Source organism: Ptychodera flava, chromosome 15 (assembly GCF_041260155.1).
Source record: "Ptychodera flava strain L36383 chromosome 15, AS_Pfla_20210202, whole genome shotgun sequence".
Taxonomy (NCBI): Eukaryota; Metazoa; Hemichordata; class Enteropneusta; family Ptychoderidae; genus Ptychodera; species Ptychodera flava.
In genome coordinates this window covers 20287277-20305444 of record NC_091942.1, presented here as the reverse complement: position 1 = coordinate 20305444, position 18168 = coordinate 20287277, and the positions used below count along the sequence as shown (strand labels likewise).

At 40.7% G+C, this 18168-nt stretch overlaps 1 protein-coding gene across 1 annotated transcript; it reads right to left on the bottom strand.

Moving 5' to 3' along the window:
• Nucleotides 1–3664: 3664 nt before the first annotated feature.
• LOC139151479 (beta-1,4 N-acetylgalactosaminyltransferase 2-like) lies at nucleotides 3665–8011 on the bottom strand. Its single transcript, XM_070724301.1, has 2 exons — nucleotides 7750–8011; nucleotides 3665–5812 (listed from the first exon to the last, which is right to left on the bottom strand). Exon 2 carries the CDS (start codon nucleotides 5768–5770, stop codon nucleotides 4163–4165), a length of 1608 nt encoding a protein of 535 aa, XP_070580402.1. The 5' UTR covers nucleotides 5771–5812; nucleotides 7750–8011; the 3' UTR covers nucleotides 3665–4162.
• Nucleotides 8012–18168: the final 10157 nt, after the last annotated feature.

Genomic DNA, 18168 nt, shown 5'->3' with positions numbered 1-18168 from the left:
GTGTGGCCTTTGACCCGTACCTGCAAAGGCCAACTCTCTCTCACTAGACCAGGACCGGACAATGAGGGCGTTCAGTATCCCGACATAAACTTATTATTTATTTTGCCAATGGCATGCATTCTCTCGACCCTAAATTTGATTTAGTCCAGGCCTACTTTTGTGTGGATATTTTGTTTTTCAAAAAGCAAAGCTACATTTTAACAACTTTATCTGAAAGATTCGTTCATTACAATTTTGACCATCACGATGCCAAGAAGCAGTGTGGCCATGGACTCGTTTCTCTTTGAGATGGTCAGAATGACGATATGAAGATTTTTGTTTCCCTTTCAATATTTTCGCTTTTATCGGCTGCAATTCTGAGAAGACATAACATGCACACTTTTCTCAGGAAGCCACACTTTCCACTAAAATTAAGACTTCTTTTTACAAAAGCCTCCATGGCTGTAATGATTTTTTTTGTCCTTAGCGATTTTCATTCCACCATCACCTATTTTTTTTATGATTTCTCCTCCAAAGTCTATCTACCTTGTTGATATTGTTACACTTGCATGTATTTATGGCTTGGAATCGGAAGAGTGAAAAATTTTCGTCTCAGGATCCTGTGCCTCTCACGTTCAGGCTGTCATCATTTTCAAGTCTCGTTGGACTATTGCAATAAGTGTGCTGTATAATATGGCTTACCCGATGCTCAGTTATCCCGAGTTTACGACGTGCCCCAGACACAGCAGCCAGAATTGTCACACAAACTAAGAAATTTGAGCATATTATCTCTGTTCTAAATCAGCTTCATTAGACTCATTTCGCCGCAGCAGCTCGAGACGGTCCATTGGCCGGGGACACTTCCATAGACAAAAACACCCACAAATGTCGAACCTTTCAAAGACGCAACTGAGCATTCACTTTGGATATTAGGCGCAGTATAAGTTTGTCAGATAAAATAGATAGGCAGACAGACGCCAGACAGAGCTAGAGACAGACAAACGGAAAGATAGATAGATAGATAGATAGATAGATAGATAGATAGATAGATAGATAGATAGATAGATAGATAGATAGATAGATAGATAGATAGATAGATAGATAGATAGATAGATAGATAAAAAATAGTGGGATACAATCAATGTTATTATTTTATGACAATATTTCAACTTGAAAAATTTTGGTGCAATCAATCTACGTTGAGTAATATTTGTGAATATAATTAACATAGGGAAATGTGTTTTATGTATCACACGTATTCCGTACCAAAACATACCCCCGGTATCTGATGTCGACATCCACAAACGTTACACATACAATCCACTTTTGCACTGATTATTTCTCGACAGCTTTTTTGTTTATTTGGATGATCTGATCGGATCTGAAACTCGTACGCTAGGATGGCCTCTCTGATTTCGAGAGCTCGGGGATTCAACATTTGCCTGGATTTTTCTTGTTTCCTTAGCCACCAAAAGCTTGACTGGGCTCGCCTGCCTTTGGGAACTTCGTCATCTCCCCATGTTCATGTTCTTGCAACTGTCGGACAGCTCGATAAGAATTTACTGTGGCATTTACAAAAATAAAGTGTTGTGTCGGATAAGGCCGTTCGTTTTTGTGTTTTTTGGTGTTTTTTTTTTGACAGTCACCGTACCAAAAAGTTTAACTTTCCGAAGTCCCGGCACCCATTGAGATCATAAAAACCGGCCTTAAATTCACGTCATTTCTTTGCGAGTATCGTATGTACCTATTGCAGGTGGTGGATTCTCGATCTGATATGGTTGTTGCTCTGTATGCCCATGCCTGCCATTTTAGGGAAATGCAAAGCTAAAACAAACGGGTGGCTGCCAAGTGTTTAACCCTACAAAAGAGAAAATAACATAGAAACAGAATGGAACAAACAAAACAGGAAAAATTACATCAACATTAGAGAGAGAGAGAGAGGAGAATGAATTGTGAAATGTTGCTCCTTACCAGTATTCTTAGCGGCCGGCTCATCATTAGCTGGGGTACATATACCTTAGAGTGTACCGTTGAAAGATGGCTGGTTTTGGCGCTCAGAGTTTCAGAGTTGGAAGAGCAGACAAACCTTTACTCCATAGCTCTATACTCTTTTCTTGTCAAGATATATTTCCTGAAAGAAGGGAGGCTCTACTTTCAACAGTTTTGTCCTACAGCTTTACTTTCGTCTTTGACAACTGTCTTCAAAGATCTGTTTGACGACCCCTAATTACTCTGAAGCAAGGAAAAATCGCGGGGTGGTGTCGACATAACCGTTTGAGTGATGTTAGATCATTAAGGGCGAGTTTTCCAAGATTACTCTCGAAAATAAAGGTTGGTCACAGTAATTTTATTTCAGTCACATTTACATGTTAAAAATCAAAAACAGTATAATAATTAACTCGAGAAGTATGGAAGAGCAGAGTCATTGAAAACAAAAACAGCTCGATACACAAATAACTGAACCAAAGCATTTGGAACACGATTGGAACTAATTTGGGATAATTGGATGGTGAAGTAATGTCGATTTAATCTACAAATGTCATCTCATCTGCTTTTCTTTTTATATTGCACATTTGTATTTATGAGTAATTTGCGATATTGCAACATTCAGCTATATGGCACCTACAGTAACACTTATGAGAAAATTCGCAAACTATGAAAATCCAATTATCCCGAATTAGTTCCAATCGCGTGTTTTGGGGGTTCGTTCATTCTTTTACCATAGACAGTAGACGTGCTTCTATGCTGCCCATTTCTTACTTGTGAGTCTGCATTTTAAAGAGGGACCGCGCCCACTTCAATATGTTTTTGTCTATTTGACCAAAATTGGGAAATGCAGCGTCTGCCAAAAATAAGACTATCATCACACTGGCCCTGGTCGTTTGGTCGTTTCCCGGGCGAGCCCAGCAGTACGTATACGGTGTACTGGAGACTTGAGACAAGTCTAGACTATCATATTATCCTTATTCGCGTATCGATAAGCTAACAAAGGAACCGAGGGTTGCTCGTTTACGAAAACTCATGAAATAATATGAGATTATTATAATTTTTGTAGTTTTGTAAAAAGCTGTTTTTGAAGGTAAACGTATCTTACGAATTTTTTGACAACCAATATGAGTAAAGCACATGTATATGCCCGATTTATTACACGCCTCGATGTGAATGCAAATCAGAGCATGGATATGATTCGGAACGTCGGGGGGGGGGGGGGGGGGCAGCAGGCCGTGTGAACGATGTACTGACCAGTTTCCATAGTTATCAGGTCCGGTGCAGTCCTACGACGTTTTCGTCGTCAAGGTAGATGCAAAATATCCACGCGCGCATTGCCCTTTTGACTTTCATTAAAATCTGTAGATGCTGGTCGATAACGGTAAAATTGTTTGATAATTCCTTGCATGAAACTAAATGTTAGCGTTAACTGTGAAGAGGCATGTAATAAAAATATTATTGCCTGAATACATGGGTTTATGTGCCCTCGCAGCAGGAGACAGTTTACCCTCCTGGCATCGGGAAATTGTCACCCGCTCTCGGGCACATAAACCCATGCATGTATTCAGGCAATAATATATCATATCGAACGTTGCGTGCTCCATAGGATTCTATGGTAACTTCTTGACAACGTAGCGGGCGCATAGTCATCATTTGACTGAAAGTGAACCGGATAATTTTCAACTTGACAACTTCGGGATGTAAGGATGATCAAATTTAATGCTTTTGATAGGAAATACTGTTTTTACAAAATTATGCATAAAGAAATCAATAAACCGCACAATAGTGGTTTCACTATATTAGTACTCCGTTCGACGATGGAAATTGTTATATTTTTCGACTGATTTTCATCTAACACTGAAATAAAAGCATAAGATTGTCATTTGCAAATTCAGTAAACAATGTGGTGTGAAAATTAAGTCAGAGAAGCTTGTAATAAAAACATAGCCTAAACAAGGGACTATGCACCCTCGAGACAGGAGATTTCGTTCTGCTGACGTCGCGCAAATGGTCACCTACCATCGGGCACATAATCCCTTGTTTGGGAAATGTATAAACTGTGGTGCAATAACACTGTTACGACACCCATACAGCTGCTTGATTCGAAGCTAGACCAACCAAAGACAAATCGAAGGCACTTTCATCTTGAAAGGATCATATAGGTAACGCGTAGAGTTGATATATGATTGCGCCACTAGGTGCGTTTTTGGTCATTTAAAAGCGGTTTGGATATGAGTTTCGGAAACCAAGACTCGAAACACTGCAGGCCGTTCTTGAAGAGAAGATGGTCGACATATCTTTGTTTTTCACTGGGCTGTACTTCCATGCGTCGGTACTTCTCGTATTCTTTGTTGGTGACCGGTGCATGGAGTATAGATACATCGTCACACTGGGCTATGCGGAGTTGACCAATGGCGTCAACGAAGAACTCACGATGGCCGATTCGTTCCAACTCGATGTCAAATCCGCCAGTCTTGCGTACCGCTTGGGTTTTGGCCATCCAAAAGTCTGTGACAAGATCTAACACTTGGCAGTTTGGAAATTCCTCCACGGTTTTGTACTGCCACAGCTTTCCTTTGTGGACGCAGTGCCCATCTTTTCCTTGGCGATGATACATAGTGCGCCAACAGTTCTCCTTTCCGCAGGGTCTAATGCCCCCACCTTTGTCTTGTAGCATACCGGCGACCAGGTCCAACTCCGCACCTGGCGATTCAAGCTTCGCTAACATGAGCTCAAGCTTCGTTGAATCAGTGAACACGAAATCGTCATCGACCCACAAGAAATATTTCGTCCTTATTTGACTCAGGGCGAGATTTTTGCCGGCGTTCAGCCCCTCAGCAAACGGCATCATGTACTGCTTGACATGTCTTCCTTGTATTTGCTCAGGGTTTTTGGAATCGTCGGCAATCACGATGGTTACATTCGGGTAGCGTTTTTCGATACTTCGGACGAGTCTGTTGACGGCGCTGTATCGCCCGAAGGTCTTTGTCGCCACCGTGACTTTGTGACTGATGTCGCTGCTTCTAGGACCGGTGTCGTGGAGTACTGGTATTACAGAGCGTTGCACAAGAATGTTTACAGAAACCTTAAAATCTAAAAACACAACATCTATTGTTTCCCTTCCCTTGACTACATACTGAGTGCTGTTGAATATAACATGTTCAAGAATACTATTCAGGGCGTCAGCATGCCTTCTGGTAATTATTTCCAACTCATAAGTGGCATTTCCTTCAACTTTTACATTCGGAAGCTCATCTTTCGGTACATCTACGTACAAGGTACCAAGATGCGCCCTTGTCTTGAACGCGATGGACAATTCTGAACCTCGGTATCGTTCTTGTAACAGCATGATGGCGTCATGATGGAAACGAAGACCGACCAGCCTCACTGATTCCAACGGCTCGACGGAAATACCGCTGCCAAGGTAGCTGATCGGAGACATGGCGTGACAAACTGCGATCGGTTCTCTGTTGCGCTCATTTTCTGCTGTCCACTCCGAATGCTCTTTACGCTGTCTCTCCCTGGTCATTCCAGTCAGCGGGCCGTGTTTCAATCCAGGGCAGTCACAGGATGAACTCCCCGTTTTCATCTTCTCATAGTAGTGTTCAATGTTCGGAATCGTGGACTGGTCCATTTGAAAGTTGAAGGACTTGAAAATTGGAATCCTGGGATCCGCCACAGGGCGGCGCTGTCGTATACTGCGGTCAGACTTGTCATCACGGCAACTGAATCCACTGTACAGGATTGATACGACCATAAGTCCGACAACGAATAGGAGTGTGAAGAACGTTGACGTCTTCATATTCGGCTTTGATGACGAGCACTTCTATTCAGTAACCAATATCTGCAGAGAGAAAGCACGTTGTTAACGTAGTGGACGATGTTTTTTAAAAAAAACGATTCTTCACAATTCACACTTCCAAGAAACTTGCAATGGGATGCAACACAAAAGTTCCACGATGCACGGATGGAGCATTCGACGAGCTTATCATATGGACTGTTGTAGATAGAAAGAATGATAGAAAAATTCCTACTTCTATTTTGCAGCGGCCTTCCTGCTTTTGCCAAAATACCACGTGACTTGAAACAGACAAACATTGTGAATAGTGGAAATAGTAACAAAAACCATAAAAGTTGTACAAGCTACTGTCCCTCTATTATAATATCCCCATTACATATAATCAATCCAATAACACGCATAAACTTTTCATCATTTTCAACCTGATATTTTCCTTGGATTAACGATCTCATCGCGTGCACATTTTTATTTGAATAAACGAATGACACAAAAACATTCAGTCCAACGATTGGCACATGAGACGCATACTTTGCCGACGAGGAAAGAACTGAGTCAACCTGAGTGCCCTAGCATGTGAACCGCAAGACATTCGGCGTTTCGTCATGGAAAATTGTGGGCTATACATGTCTACGTGTCCGCACGTCACAAAAACAAGAACCCACTTCATGTTTTAGTCGCTGGCCAAAGAAATCTGAACAATAAAAGAAGTGTTTCCCCATGCATTAATGGACGGACAAAGTTTCTGTAGTCTTGGCATGAAAGAAACCCCCTAAGCAAGTCTGCCACGTACCGACACAGCTTTTCATAGTCAACTCGACCCCTGACCATTTCGACCCCATCAGCCCTGGTCATCTCGATCCCTTCACCACCAGACCATCACTGGACTTGACCGGGACTACCATATACCTTAATTTCCTTCTGTATTATGGAGACAAACTTGTAATATCATCTCAAAAGCACCTTATCAGTTTTGTTCGATGCTCATAGAACTTTGAAGGGCTTTAGTGGAAGTTAAGTAACACCGGGAACACACCACGTGTCAAAAAACCTTCATTCAATGAAAGAAACCGTTAGCAAGTCAGTCACGTAACGACACAGCCAATTTGGCTAGCGTAGGTGTACACGGCCAATCGTCGCCACGTATGCACGGCCGCGTAGTGCCTTTATTTTGCTTACCGAAAGAAAATTAATATCTGAAGTAAGCATATTTTCTCACGGAATCACCGTCATCAGTTCATCCCGCCACGTTGCATGATATTAAAATGTTGTCATATGACAGGAAAAGTGTGATTCGGGTGCTGAGATCCTGTTGACTACAACCAGCGACAAGAGGGTATGAACATTACTGGGGTCGAAACGGATATGGGTCGAGATGACCTGCTCCCCGAATCATTACGAGGATCATAAAATCGCTCGTACAATTTTACTTTCAGCCTTCTTTCCGTGCACGGCCTGGGATCTGCCGAGTCAGTAAAATTCATATTGACAGGATCGGGCGGGGGGGGGGGGGGGGGTATTTCAAATATTCAAGTCTTTGGAAAAATACAATGTTATAACCAACTTCACCTGATAGTGACATATGAACTTGGCGGGATGAAGTCGTCGGTTACTTTACACACAGTATGCGTCTTCCGAGGGGACTGTTTGCCAGCTACCAGTCCGCATATCGCTGCCTGGGGCAAGACTGAAAACAAGGGGCTATAAAGAAATATTGTGTGAATTTTTAGTAATATAAAGATAAATCCCTTTTAGTTGGCAACCAAAGGTGTACCCGATAATCTTCAGTCGCCCCAATATATCACAGACCACGGGGCACGCGCGTAAATAGAGCAACAAGTCTGAGCATGGAAGTAAAATGTTTGTGGAGTGGCCGTGTCTGAGCTGAACAATGAAATGAGTGTTACCCCGACTCCATGTTGGTTCTACGTTGACCAACTCAGACATTGACATTGCTAAATGGTCTTTTCAATAACAATACCCACCTGGTGAATAATGGACGACGTGCACTGTCAGAAACTCCCTATCGTCGTATAGAGCTGTCCGCCGCGGCACCTTGTACATGTGGACAGGCCACTGTTTGGCGCCCGTATTCGTTGACAGTGTCTATTTGCTTCATCGGAAGATTTCTTCCAGAATCAAAACAGATCATATGTTTTTTTATAATTTGCTCGCCGTGTGAACGCTCGCTTGCAGGACCATAATCCAATGCTTTCTACAACCGATTACGTAATGCGTGTTAGCGTATACCTGACAAGCTAAGGGAGACGACAGTGATCACAATAACAAATTGCATGCAATGAAGGTCACTCTACTCTGGGCGAGCGCCGCCACAGTTTGTAACTGATAACAAAGTCATATGCTTCGCATTATTCCCCCCTGTACTACAGGGCGAATTCGTACTTTATTACATGTACTGCTCTCACTTGAGACATTACATTTTCAGAGCGAATATTTTGTTGGGCATTGGATATCGATATAAAACATCACCTGTCAGCTTTAATTATATATGATATATCTGTATGACATAAGCTTACATTCGATTAGTCTCGTCAAATTTGTTTCTTCAAGTTCGTTTCGGGCCGGCCTTATCATGTTATCACAGGCGCTCCTTAGCTGGGTAGTCTGCTAAAAAGATCGATTTTTGGCTTGATCTATCGATCCTGTGGTCGATATGCCCGCCAGTGCAACCCTAGGTTGCATAGGCGGGCATATCGACTACGGGATCGCTAGATCGATCCAAAAATCGATCTACTTAGCAGACTACCCAGCATACAAGCGCCTGTGCATGTTATCCAGTAGGTAACGAAACTTATACAGATATATGACCTGCGACCGCGTGTTGCCTCACCTAGTTGTATATTCTAGCACTTTTTTTTTCTTTTTACCGATAGTTGATTGAAAGCAAATGAAACTTATGTAAACATGTTTACCGAAGTGTCACAACAGGGCGTTTTTCAAACATTGGCGACAAACGCGCAACTTAGATTTTAACAATTATTAATAAATGATTTCTTTTTTGAAACTCATTTATGACCAACATAGCACACATGTGTACAAAGTGCTTTGTTATTGTCAATACATGAATTTTTGCTCTGCACAAAAATTCGCTTACTGACTATACATACAGGCTACTTCAACAAGCATAAGGCTGCATTCACAAATACTGGGGGGGGGGGGGGGGCGAGGAGTTCAGGGGAGGATTTGACAAGTCTAGGGGTAGTAGAAGGGGGACTTGAAATTTTTGCTCTGAGTGTAAGGGGGGACATGAAAATATTTTAGTTCCCAATCATTTTTTACAATTTCAGATTCCATAGTTTTGTAGATAATTCAATGAAAAATGAATAACATTTTGATGTCATCCAATGGTTCTAATGTTAGTAATAATTAAACAAAATCTAGAATCCTTTTTGTCGCATTTGATGACTTTCAGCTGTTGGTGATTTTGACAACCTTTCTATGCAATGTATCAAATACTTTCTTGCTATCTCCCTACAGCATGCTGAAACAAACTATATTGGGTTTGTCAACAAAGCCTGTATATGTAAACACGATTGGTGATTAGAGTCAAGACTGAACATGTACACAGGCTGCGCACAGGCGACCAAGTATTACTGAGTTTTTCACACTGTTTTCTCTATCATTTTCTCTTCTTTCTTCATGCTCTGAATGATCGGAATAAATAAAATAAATGGTTTATATAACCTAACCTAACCTAACCTGTGACTCTTTATTTATTTTACACTCCATTACAAGGACGTATATCTCTCATACACACATGCTGTAATTAATTAGTCAACACAACTAATTATGCTAATCCGTGGACTTATCAGAGGTTGGTCAACATCGGAAAGATAGTGATGTTAATGAAAAAGGAGCGTTTTAGTAACCATTCCTATCTTTCGCGATGTTGACCAACCCGTAAAATCCCTGATAAGTCCACGGATTAGCATAATTAGTTGTGTTGACTAATTAATTACAGCATGTGTGTATGAGAGATATACGTCCTTGTAATGGAGTGTAAAATAAATAAAGAGTCACAGGTTAGGTTACGTTAGGTTATATAAACCATTAACCATTTATTTTATTTATTCCGATCATTCAGAGCATGAAGAAAGAAGAGAAAATGATAGAGAAAACAGTGTGAAAAACTCAGTAATACTTGGGTCGCCTGTGGGCTGCGTTGACAAGCTAAATACTGGACAGCTCAACATACTGTTGGGAGTAGAACAAGAACGCAGATGTATAAGCTGAACAAAAATATTGTCAAAATGATCAAAGTTTATACAGCTACTGCCCTGCTACTACCTACGGGCTGTGTCACTGAAATTGCATACAGCAGTGACAGAGATAGTTCTGACTCTAATATAGGTGAAGAAGAGTTTGGGTCACATGTCTCTCATGCTAGTGAAACATATTTGTACACTAGATCAGGCCAGGGAGCAACACATGGAAGATCAGGAGATCAATAGACAATGGCCAAAAGGGATAACAGGCGTATAACCGTTCAAAAAATGTGGACTATGGTACACTAAAAGAGTGCATCAACTTGAATGTAATGTGCTGTTAACTTCTATTCCTATATGGTTACCTGTATTTTTCATTTAACAATGAATACATTGTCAAAAGAGTGCAACAAAGATGTGAATGATCAGTAGGTATGTTAAACGTGACTTTTTTCAACATTGTATTGTGTATCATCATGATCTTTGATAGTTATTTTTTTTTAAATCATGTTGAAATGGTTATGGTATGTATACATTTCAACATTTATGAAATGCAACTGACTGCAATACCAGTTCAAATAACACATGTGTAGATTGTGTTGATAGGGTGAATACTGAATACATTGGAGTTAATACAAAAAGGAAAATGCTGAAAAGTGTCAAATTTTATTGTTGTAATATTGTTTGCTTAAGGGTGTATGATCAGAAAAATTGTGGCTATTGTTGTACTTTTGCACTAGGAATTAGGGGATTTCTGGTATATTAGAATAATCAAATATTAAAGTATTGGGTTACCAAGCTTGATTTTCTACAAACGTATGATGAAAAGTCACTGTCTTTCACGGAAATCACTTTTAATCAATGTATGAAACCATGTATTTCAAGTTGACGCAGTTGCAGTGAATAAAATGTTCACATTCTCATCGTACAATAATACAAAAGTAAAATTTTGAACAGTAAAGAATCTACTTTACACGAAAAACTGTGTGAATAAATAGAATTCTTTATTTTTCACCAAATTATTACACCCCAAATTTCAGAGATTTAGTTTTATTTGATGGAATATTTCAACTTTCCGATATTGTCAGTTTTGTAAAACGTTTATGAGTAGCATCTAGGTCATATATGTCTTGTACTTTTTATGAAAACATTCTTCGGTAGGTCACCGTGCTCATTTTTACACTATGTGGCAAAGTGTGGCCAGGAATTCACAATTTGCATACTCTCTGATGATCAATTTGGATGCCCTTCAGTAGGTTCCATTGACCCGACCAGATCCGGATTAACTCAAGCCGGCTTAAACTGATAGGTGCAAAGAGTCCACTGATGCGTTTAAATGACTCAATTTGAGAACTTGACTTAGAATATGACTCTACAAACTGCTGACGCATTTCTATAATCACTACAGAATATTTGTGTTTGCGTGAAGAAAAGTAGTGTCAAACGTCTGTGAATAGAACTGCGCAATATTTTTTCTGCGCGTACGTACATCCCTTATAAAAATGCGGCTATATAACATTTTTTGGGGGGGGGGGACTTAAAAAAATTTGATAATATAGATAATGGGGATTTTAAAGTTCTTTAAGGGTAATGAGGAGGATCTGAAAAAAATTAAGTTTTCAATCGCGATATCTCCATACCCCCTCACAATTAGTTTTGAACGCATCCTAACACAGGGCATTGCAACATGCCTTCAGCCCTCGTTTCTATCAACAATAATGCTGGGCCTCTAAGGGAGAAAATGGGAGTGAATAGGTTAAGGAGAGTACAAGAAACGGCAGTTGATAAATATGGAATGAAATAACAAAGAAGTTGTATAGTCATAAATTACAGCTACTCTGCCTTTAAATCTGCTAGTATTACAATATGGCCTCTAAAAGTCACACTAATTCGTATGAATTTATGTATTGGGCTACAAGCTGCAACAACAGCCGTGCATACAACAACAAAATTTGTCCGAATTTTAGGCAGCGTTGTCCGAAGTCGTGCAGCTCTATTTTAGTAACAAACCTGAAATCGCGATCAACGCTATTAAACTGACGCTTCCTGTTGAGCATTTACAAAATATGATGACCCTCTCCCCCTTTCACCAAAATCAAAAAACAGCGTGCCCCGCAATGCCTTATCACTACGTTTAGGAGGCATAATGAAGAACCATATATGAACTAACACCTTATACGTATAAAGGTTTGGTGAAGAAAAGATCTGAGCAGCTAACAAATTTCGAATAATAATTATGCAAATGAGGGACTGTAGATAGTACGAGTATGCTACGTGAAAAAAGCACAAACTGTAGACATGGTGCTGATATCAGAAAAAAAAAACATTTTGCTCGCATTTGAATGATGTAATTTTTGAATCGGTTTACGGAATAATTGTAGGCCTAAATAAGTTTTCTGGAAGTACACTACACTGTTTCAAAGGCTCCAAGAACTTTATTGAAACCCTTTGGGAGAAGAGAAGCGCCCTCAAGGACGTGAAGGCTTGATGAAAGTTGTCGGCATGTAAGATATTCTATTTCCTTCTCTGTGTGTTTTTGTAACTTTTTATGAAGCGTTTTGTCATCACTTCGATTGCACCCTCCTTTATTGTGTTAAAAACGTCACAAATGTTGTGAGCAAATAAATATGCAAAACTCTTGACAGAAAGTTACTATAACCACTGACAACCAGGGGCCGGAGGGATGGTCAAAACCTGTGACCATGGTGTTGTTTTTTTTGTTTTTTTTTTTTGGGGGGGGGGGCGTCGGTATGCATTCGCAAAATTCGAAGGTAATTCTTAAATTCTGGAATTGGCGTGTTCCTGAGCGCGTTCGCGCAAGTACATATAAGAGTACGCGTTCGCGATAACGGTTTTATAAATGAATCACATTTTATTAAAGTATGTGCAACTAAACAGTAAAAACATATAATTAAAAATATGTACGGCAGACTCTTGTCACTTGTTAAAAATAAACTTACGATACTAAAATCATGGAAGTAACTTTTTTTTGCCATCATGCTATCAACTTACCAAGATTTCATGGCCACGCTTTCTCCATACATTTGTCCAATCATCACGCTCGTACTATGCAAAATAGAACAAGTTCCAAACTTCAGTGTGTTCGAAAAAATCCAAACGCATTCGGCATTTTGTTGCGGGTGAAAACAAGAAGTGTTGTACTCATAACCTATCTACGGAGATTCTGCAATTGTCATTTCCAACGAATAAGAGATTGCAGGTTAGTGGTAAATGTTAATGGAAATGTTGTTTCATTGTAAGTTTTACTCACAGGGGATTTACAGGAGCGAGAATTGCACTGGAAGTAGAAAGCAGTATTTTTAGAGAACTATAGAACTGTAACCGATTCTGTAAGTTCCTTCGCTAGTTTCTGATGAAAATTGTATTTAGATAAATTGCTAACGCGAGTCTTTCACGATCTATAAACCAGTGTAGCTTGTTCGTCATTGTGATCCTGAAAGAATGGTTTATGGTGCCCCCAAACCGATCGATGGCTGAAATATCGCAGTGATATTGTACAGAAAGGTAGCGAGCGATTTGAAATATGGATACCACACGGAAAGCTTGAACGCCTTGCCTTTAAATTGTTTACTTACTTTGTTAGGACATGGGCACAAGAGACGTTAGGCCTCGAACTGGTTGTGCCGTTGAAGATGTGGATGGGGAAAACAATGGACACGATGCACTTGACCGTATTTATTTCATGGACAAAAGCTGTCATGGTTTCTTGGCCACGAAGGATATCACAGAAGGTGACGATGCGGACATCGGGAAAACTAGTTCCTGTGACGGCGTTGGTATCACCTCTGCCAGAAGTTCCAAGATACGAGACGGTGCCGATGCAATCACATCTGATTCGAGCAGCAGGCCCACAAGCCGGCTGAAAAAACAACTCGATGGACCGCTCGGTCTGTGCAGCCCCTGCATTTCCCGGGGAGTTGCCGCGTCTCATACGGATAAATTGACCACGAAAAATATCAGAAGCGAGACTGAGGACAACTGCAATTCACATGCAGTCAGGTTTCCCTCTCATGCAACGAACGGCACTGGTTATCCGAGAAGAGAAGCGTTGCACGACGGGAGGGAGCACAAAAGGCCAAACAACTTGTCAAATACTAACACACCATCAGAAGAAATTTACACTTACCATAAAATGCCTGGTTCGATTTCTGAGGACACTACGTCCGACACGACAATAAATGTTGATCGTGGAAAATATCCGGCTGTTACCACTAAAACGGGAAATGCTGGAAAGAATGAAGGAATTAAGCTTGGCATTTTTGAACAAACGCCGGACACGAAGGACAAAACGAATATTTACAAAACTGGACAAACTGAAAACAGAGAAAGGAATAAGAGGAGAGAAACTTTGGCTCTCTCAAATTTGCTAAGTTTGGACTTTGAAAATGAAAAATCTGATCTTCCAAACTTCTCCGAATCAAGTGAGCAATGTCGACGTGTGGCAAGTCGCCGAGTCGCGAGGACTGCAAATTCGACCGCCACATCCAATGGCGTGATTTTCAGCAAACAGACAGCAGAGACAGACAACGCCCTCAGTGCTACTGGGTCACAAATTTTTCACAGTGCAGGTGAGGTCAGCCGAAAACCAGTCACAAGAAGACGAGAACATGCTTCAAGCGCCGATGACTGTTACAAAGCAAACAGGAGAGACTGTGGGGACATCACTGGAAAATATTTGAACATCTCGCGCAGATGTTTAACCCATCCTGGAGTTGAACGTAACCTTCCCAAAAGAAGCGAGAAACCAAAAGGAATACAGACTTGGTCTCATGAAAACGAACTTCCGAAGCTGCAATTCCCGGCAAGAAAATTAGTAGACCATTTCGTTCGACCAACAAGAGAGAGAAAAGACCAGTGTTATACCAAGATTTCAAACGATCACACTGGGTCGAAGATCAATATTTCAATGAGAAAGACAAACACTAGTAGTGCGGCAAACTCTGGCCCTAGCTGGCCCGAAACTGTCGCGGTTGATAGCAACACTCTATCAATTCAAGGTGGTTCTAAATGTCTACATCGAAGACTGAAGGAAGATAAAGCTACACCCAATGACATGCAAACGACTTCTTCAATCTTGGATCGTTACCTAGACGACTTGGCATACTGGAGTGACCTTGGCAAAGACCAGACAAATGTTGAACGAATTAATCATACCGCACAACATGAAACGGGACGTTCGGCAGAAAATGAGTTAAAAGATAACACATTTCACACGGAACAGTCGGTTTTTTTATCCCCAGTATCTCCTGCTGACAAATATTTTCAGTCGGAAAGTAAAACATCAGCACAAACAGATGACAATGACCGTATCTGTCTTGGGCATGCAGATTTTGTAAGAACAGAGAAGGATGACCACGCATGCGCCGATGAGAAGGCTAAGATGTATTCTCGTAAGAATTACCTGACAATAAGACCAGATTGGGACGTTGCTTCCGAATTTGAAAGAGTCTTAACTTCTTATAAGAACTCCGATGAATACAGAGAGAAGAGGAAAGCAATCAGAAACAAACATTTTCTAAAGTAAACATTCAAGTTGACGAGAAAGTCATACATTTTCATTTAACTAGATACCCAGTTTGTTATCCTCTCTGTAAGTCTGTTAACATAATTGAATATTTTCATAGTATTTTTTCTCTGCGGCAGCTCAGTGCGGAACCTCCGATTGTGATGTAACGATTTCTGAATATTAAGAGATTTCACTCACTATGTTGCTTTAACAATACCACGCCACGTCATTGAAGCACAACAAAATATAACTATGCATTTTTCACGGGACAGGTTTTTCCTCAGAGCTGTTCTTATATCCTTACGAAACTGTACATTTTACACATATTGACTGGCCATGAGGGCAACAGCATACGTCTGTACCCCGAGAGACTGTGAGTCACCCCCCAAAACAGACTGTTTCCGGAGGCCGAAGGCCGAGGAAAACAGTCTGTTTTTTTGGGGTGACTCACAGGCCCAAGGGGTTAAAGACGTATGCTGTTGCCCTCATGGCCAGTCAATATGTGTTTTATATCACACCTTATCCACAGTCATGCATAAGAACGTACCATACACAAAACTTGTCTTATGTAATATGTTTGAGTGGTTCGGCAAGAATTTTTTTTCCAACAGAGTCGCAATACCTCTGCAGCACGTTCAATGCAACTTTGATTATCATTTTCGTCCGTTTCGAGTCCTTGTTGGCAAACAAGCATTCACTTCTTCTTCAGAAAGTAGGATAAACCAAAACATTTCTCGACTAGATCGTTTCGCTCAGCCGCAGACGACATCTTTTTTTACAATCCAGGTGGCGCATGCGCCAGTGTCGTTTTTTGACGTCAGCGGGCATCATTTTGGAACTGATGCCTCGCAGGCAACAGTTACGACAAATGATGCCTGATGACGCCGTTTACGTGGATCAGCACAAAAAAGAACGCATCCCACGTGACTATCAATTGACGAATTTAAACACAGACTGCGGATGATGTGTGTTATAACATAAAATGTTTACTCTGTAACTTCATATCTTAATCTCGTTCTTCAATGTACACATAATAAGCTTACATGGTAAAGCTTTATTTCAATGTTGAAAGTATAACATTGCCCCTACTTGTCGAGTATTATTCCTGCAGCTCCGGTTTATGATGTAGAGCCTATATTTCATAACTCCTAAGGTGCTGTAAACTTTGTGATTTACATGACAGCTTTCATGTAAGGCACAGCGTGTTGCCATTACAACCAGTGAAACATTGAGTCTTAAAAAAAATAAAGACCATTGGTGAGATCATTCAAAAAAGGTTGCACGATGGATGTAGAGATGTGACCTCTCAGTATGACACGTGACTTTCTAAAACGATGAGTGACTTGACCCTCGACTCACGGCAGTGGACTGCTTGATTTGCCGAGTTACACTTTAGCTTGTGACTTTCAGCTGATTCAGTAGGTGTAGCATGCAGAGTAAGCTTACGAACTTATATCAGTGGTTCAGGCCGGTCCTCCTGGAATGTATCGTAGTCCTCACTAAATATGTGTGTCAGGGACGTGCAAACATTCTTCCGACCAAATCAATGCTTCGCTGATATTTTTTCAATAATTGCAACCAAGATCTTCTCGGAGGCCGCACTATTTTAAAATAATACGACTAGACATGTACGTTTATCTGGAGTTGTTTCTTAGTTATGTGGAATCTACCATTTAAAACCGTTTCAAACGCGTGCTTAGAAAGTCATCGTAAAACGCACTACGGTATCAGAAACTATCATACCTGTTTACTGGGTAAAGACATGAAGAACACCCTAAATTTGTTTCTTGTCGGCATTATGGAGCAGCGAACCAAATTGTGTGTGATCTTGTCAGGAGCTTTTATTCTATGGCCATTTACAAATCCCTGTGCTCTATTTCCACAATCGTGCGTATACTTAAACCATAAAAGCAATGTAAATGTTCTACACTCGACCATCGTTCAGAATTGCTTTATAACGTTTGTTGCAAACTTGTCAGTAATTTAAACTTCCAACAAATTGCGGTTATTTTTAGTGTCAGGGCAAGGCAAATCCGTCGAATAGCTGGTCCTTGAAATAATCTACCTTTCTCTGGACATCTTCTACAATAAATAATCATGAAATATTTCCATGAGTAGAGTCTTGAGTGATTTAGCCCCGAATGATTTCACTTATCCAGTGTGTTTCTTTATGAAATTATCAGCTAACATAGATTATATGCGAAGTGAGATGTTGGTGACTGTTTCTGCCACAGGGGCTGGACAGAAATTATTGGGAGTTAAGGCAGTTGTTTTTTGGGTGGGTCGCTATTTTTCGCGCAGACAATTTTGAAGGGTCATGAAATTTCACGCTACACGCTTGTCTATGGAGGAGGGTAATCCTTTTTTGCGCAACCATGAGAAGGCCAGATGTGGCCGACAGAAATAAAGGGCGACGCGCTGACCATTAAGCTTTCTTTATGGGCAAGAGCGAGAGGAAAGTCAAAAATTAACGGGCGAAGCTTGTCGAGTCCGTTAATTTTGGCTTTCTTCTCGCCCGCACCCATAAATAAACGTTAATGGTCAGGTTGGAGTCTGCTATTTCCATTATATTATCAAGGAACCCAAGAAAACCGTCAAAACTTACGAAAAGTTTCAATGTTAAAGACAAATGGGCCCCAGAACGTGTATTA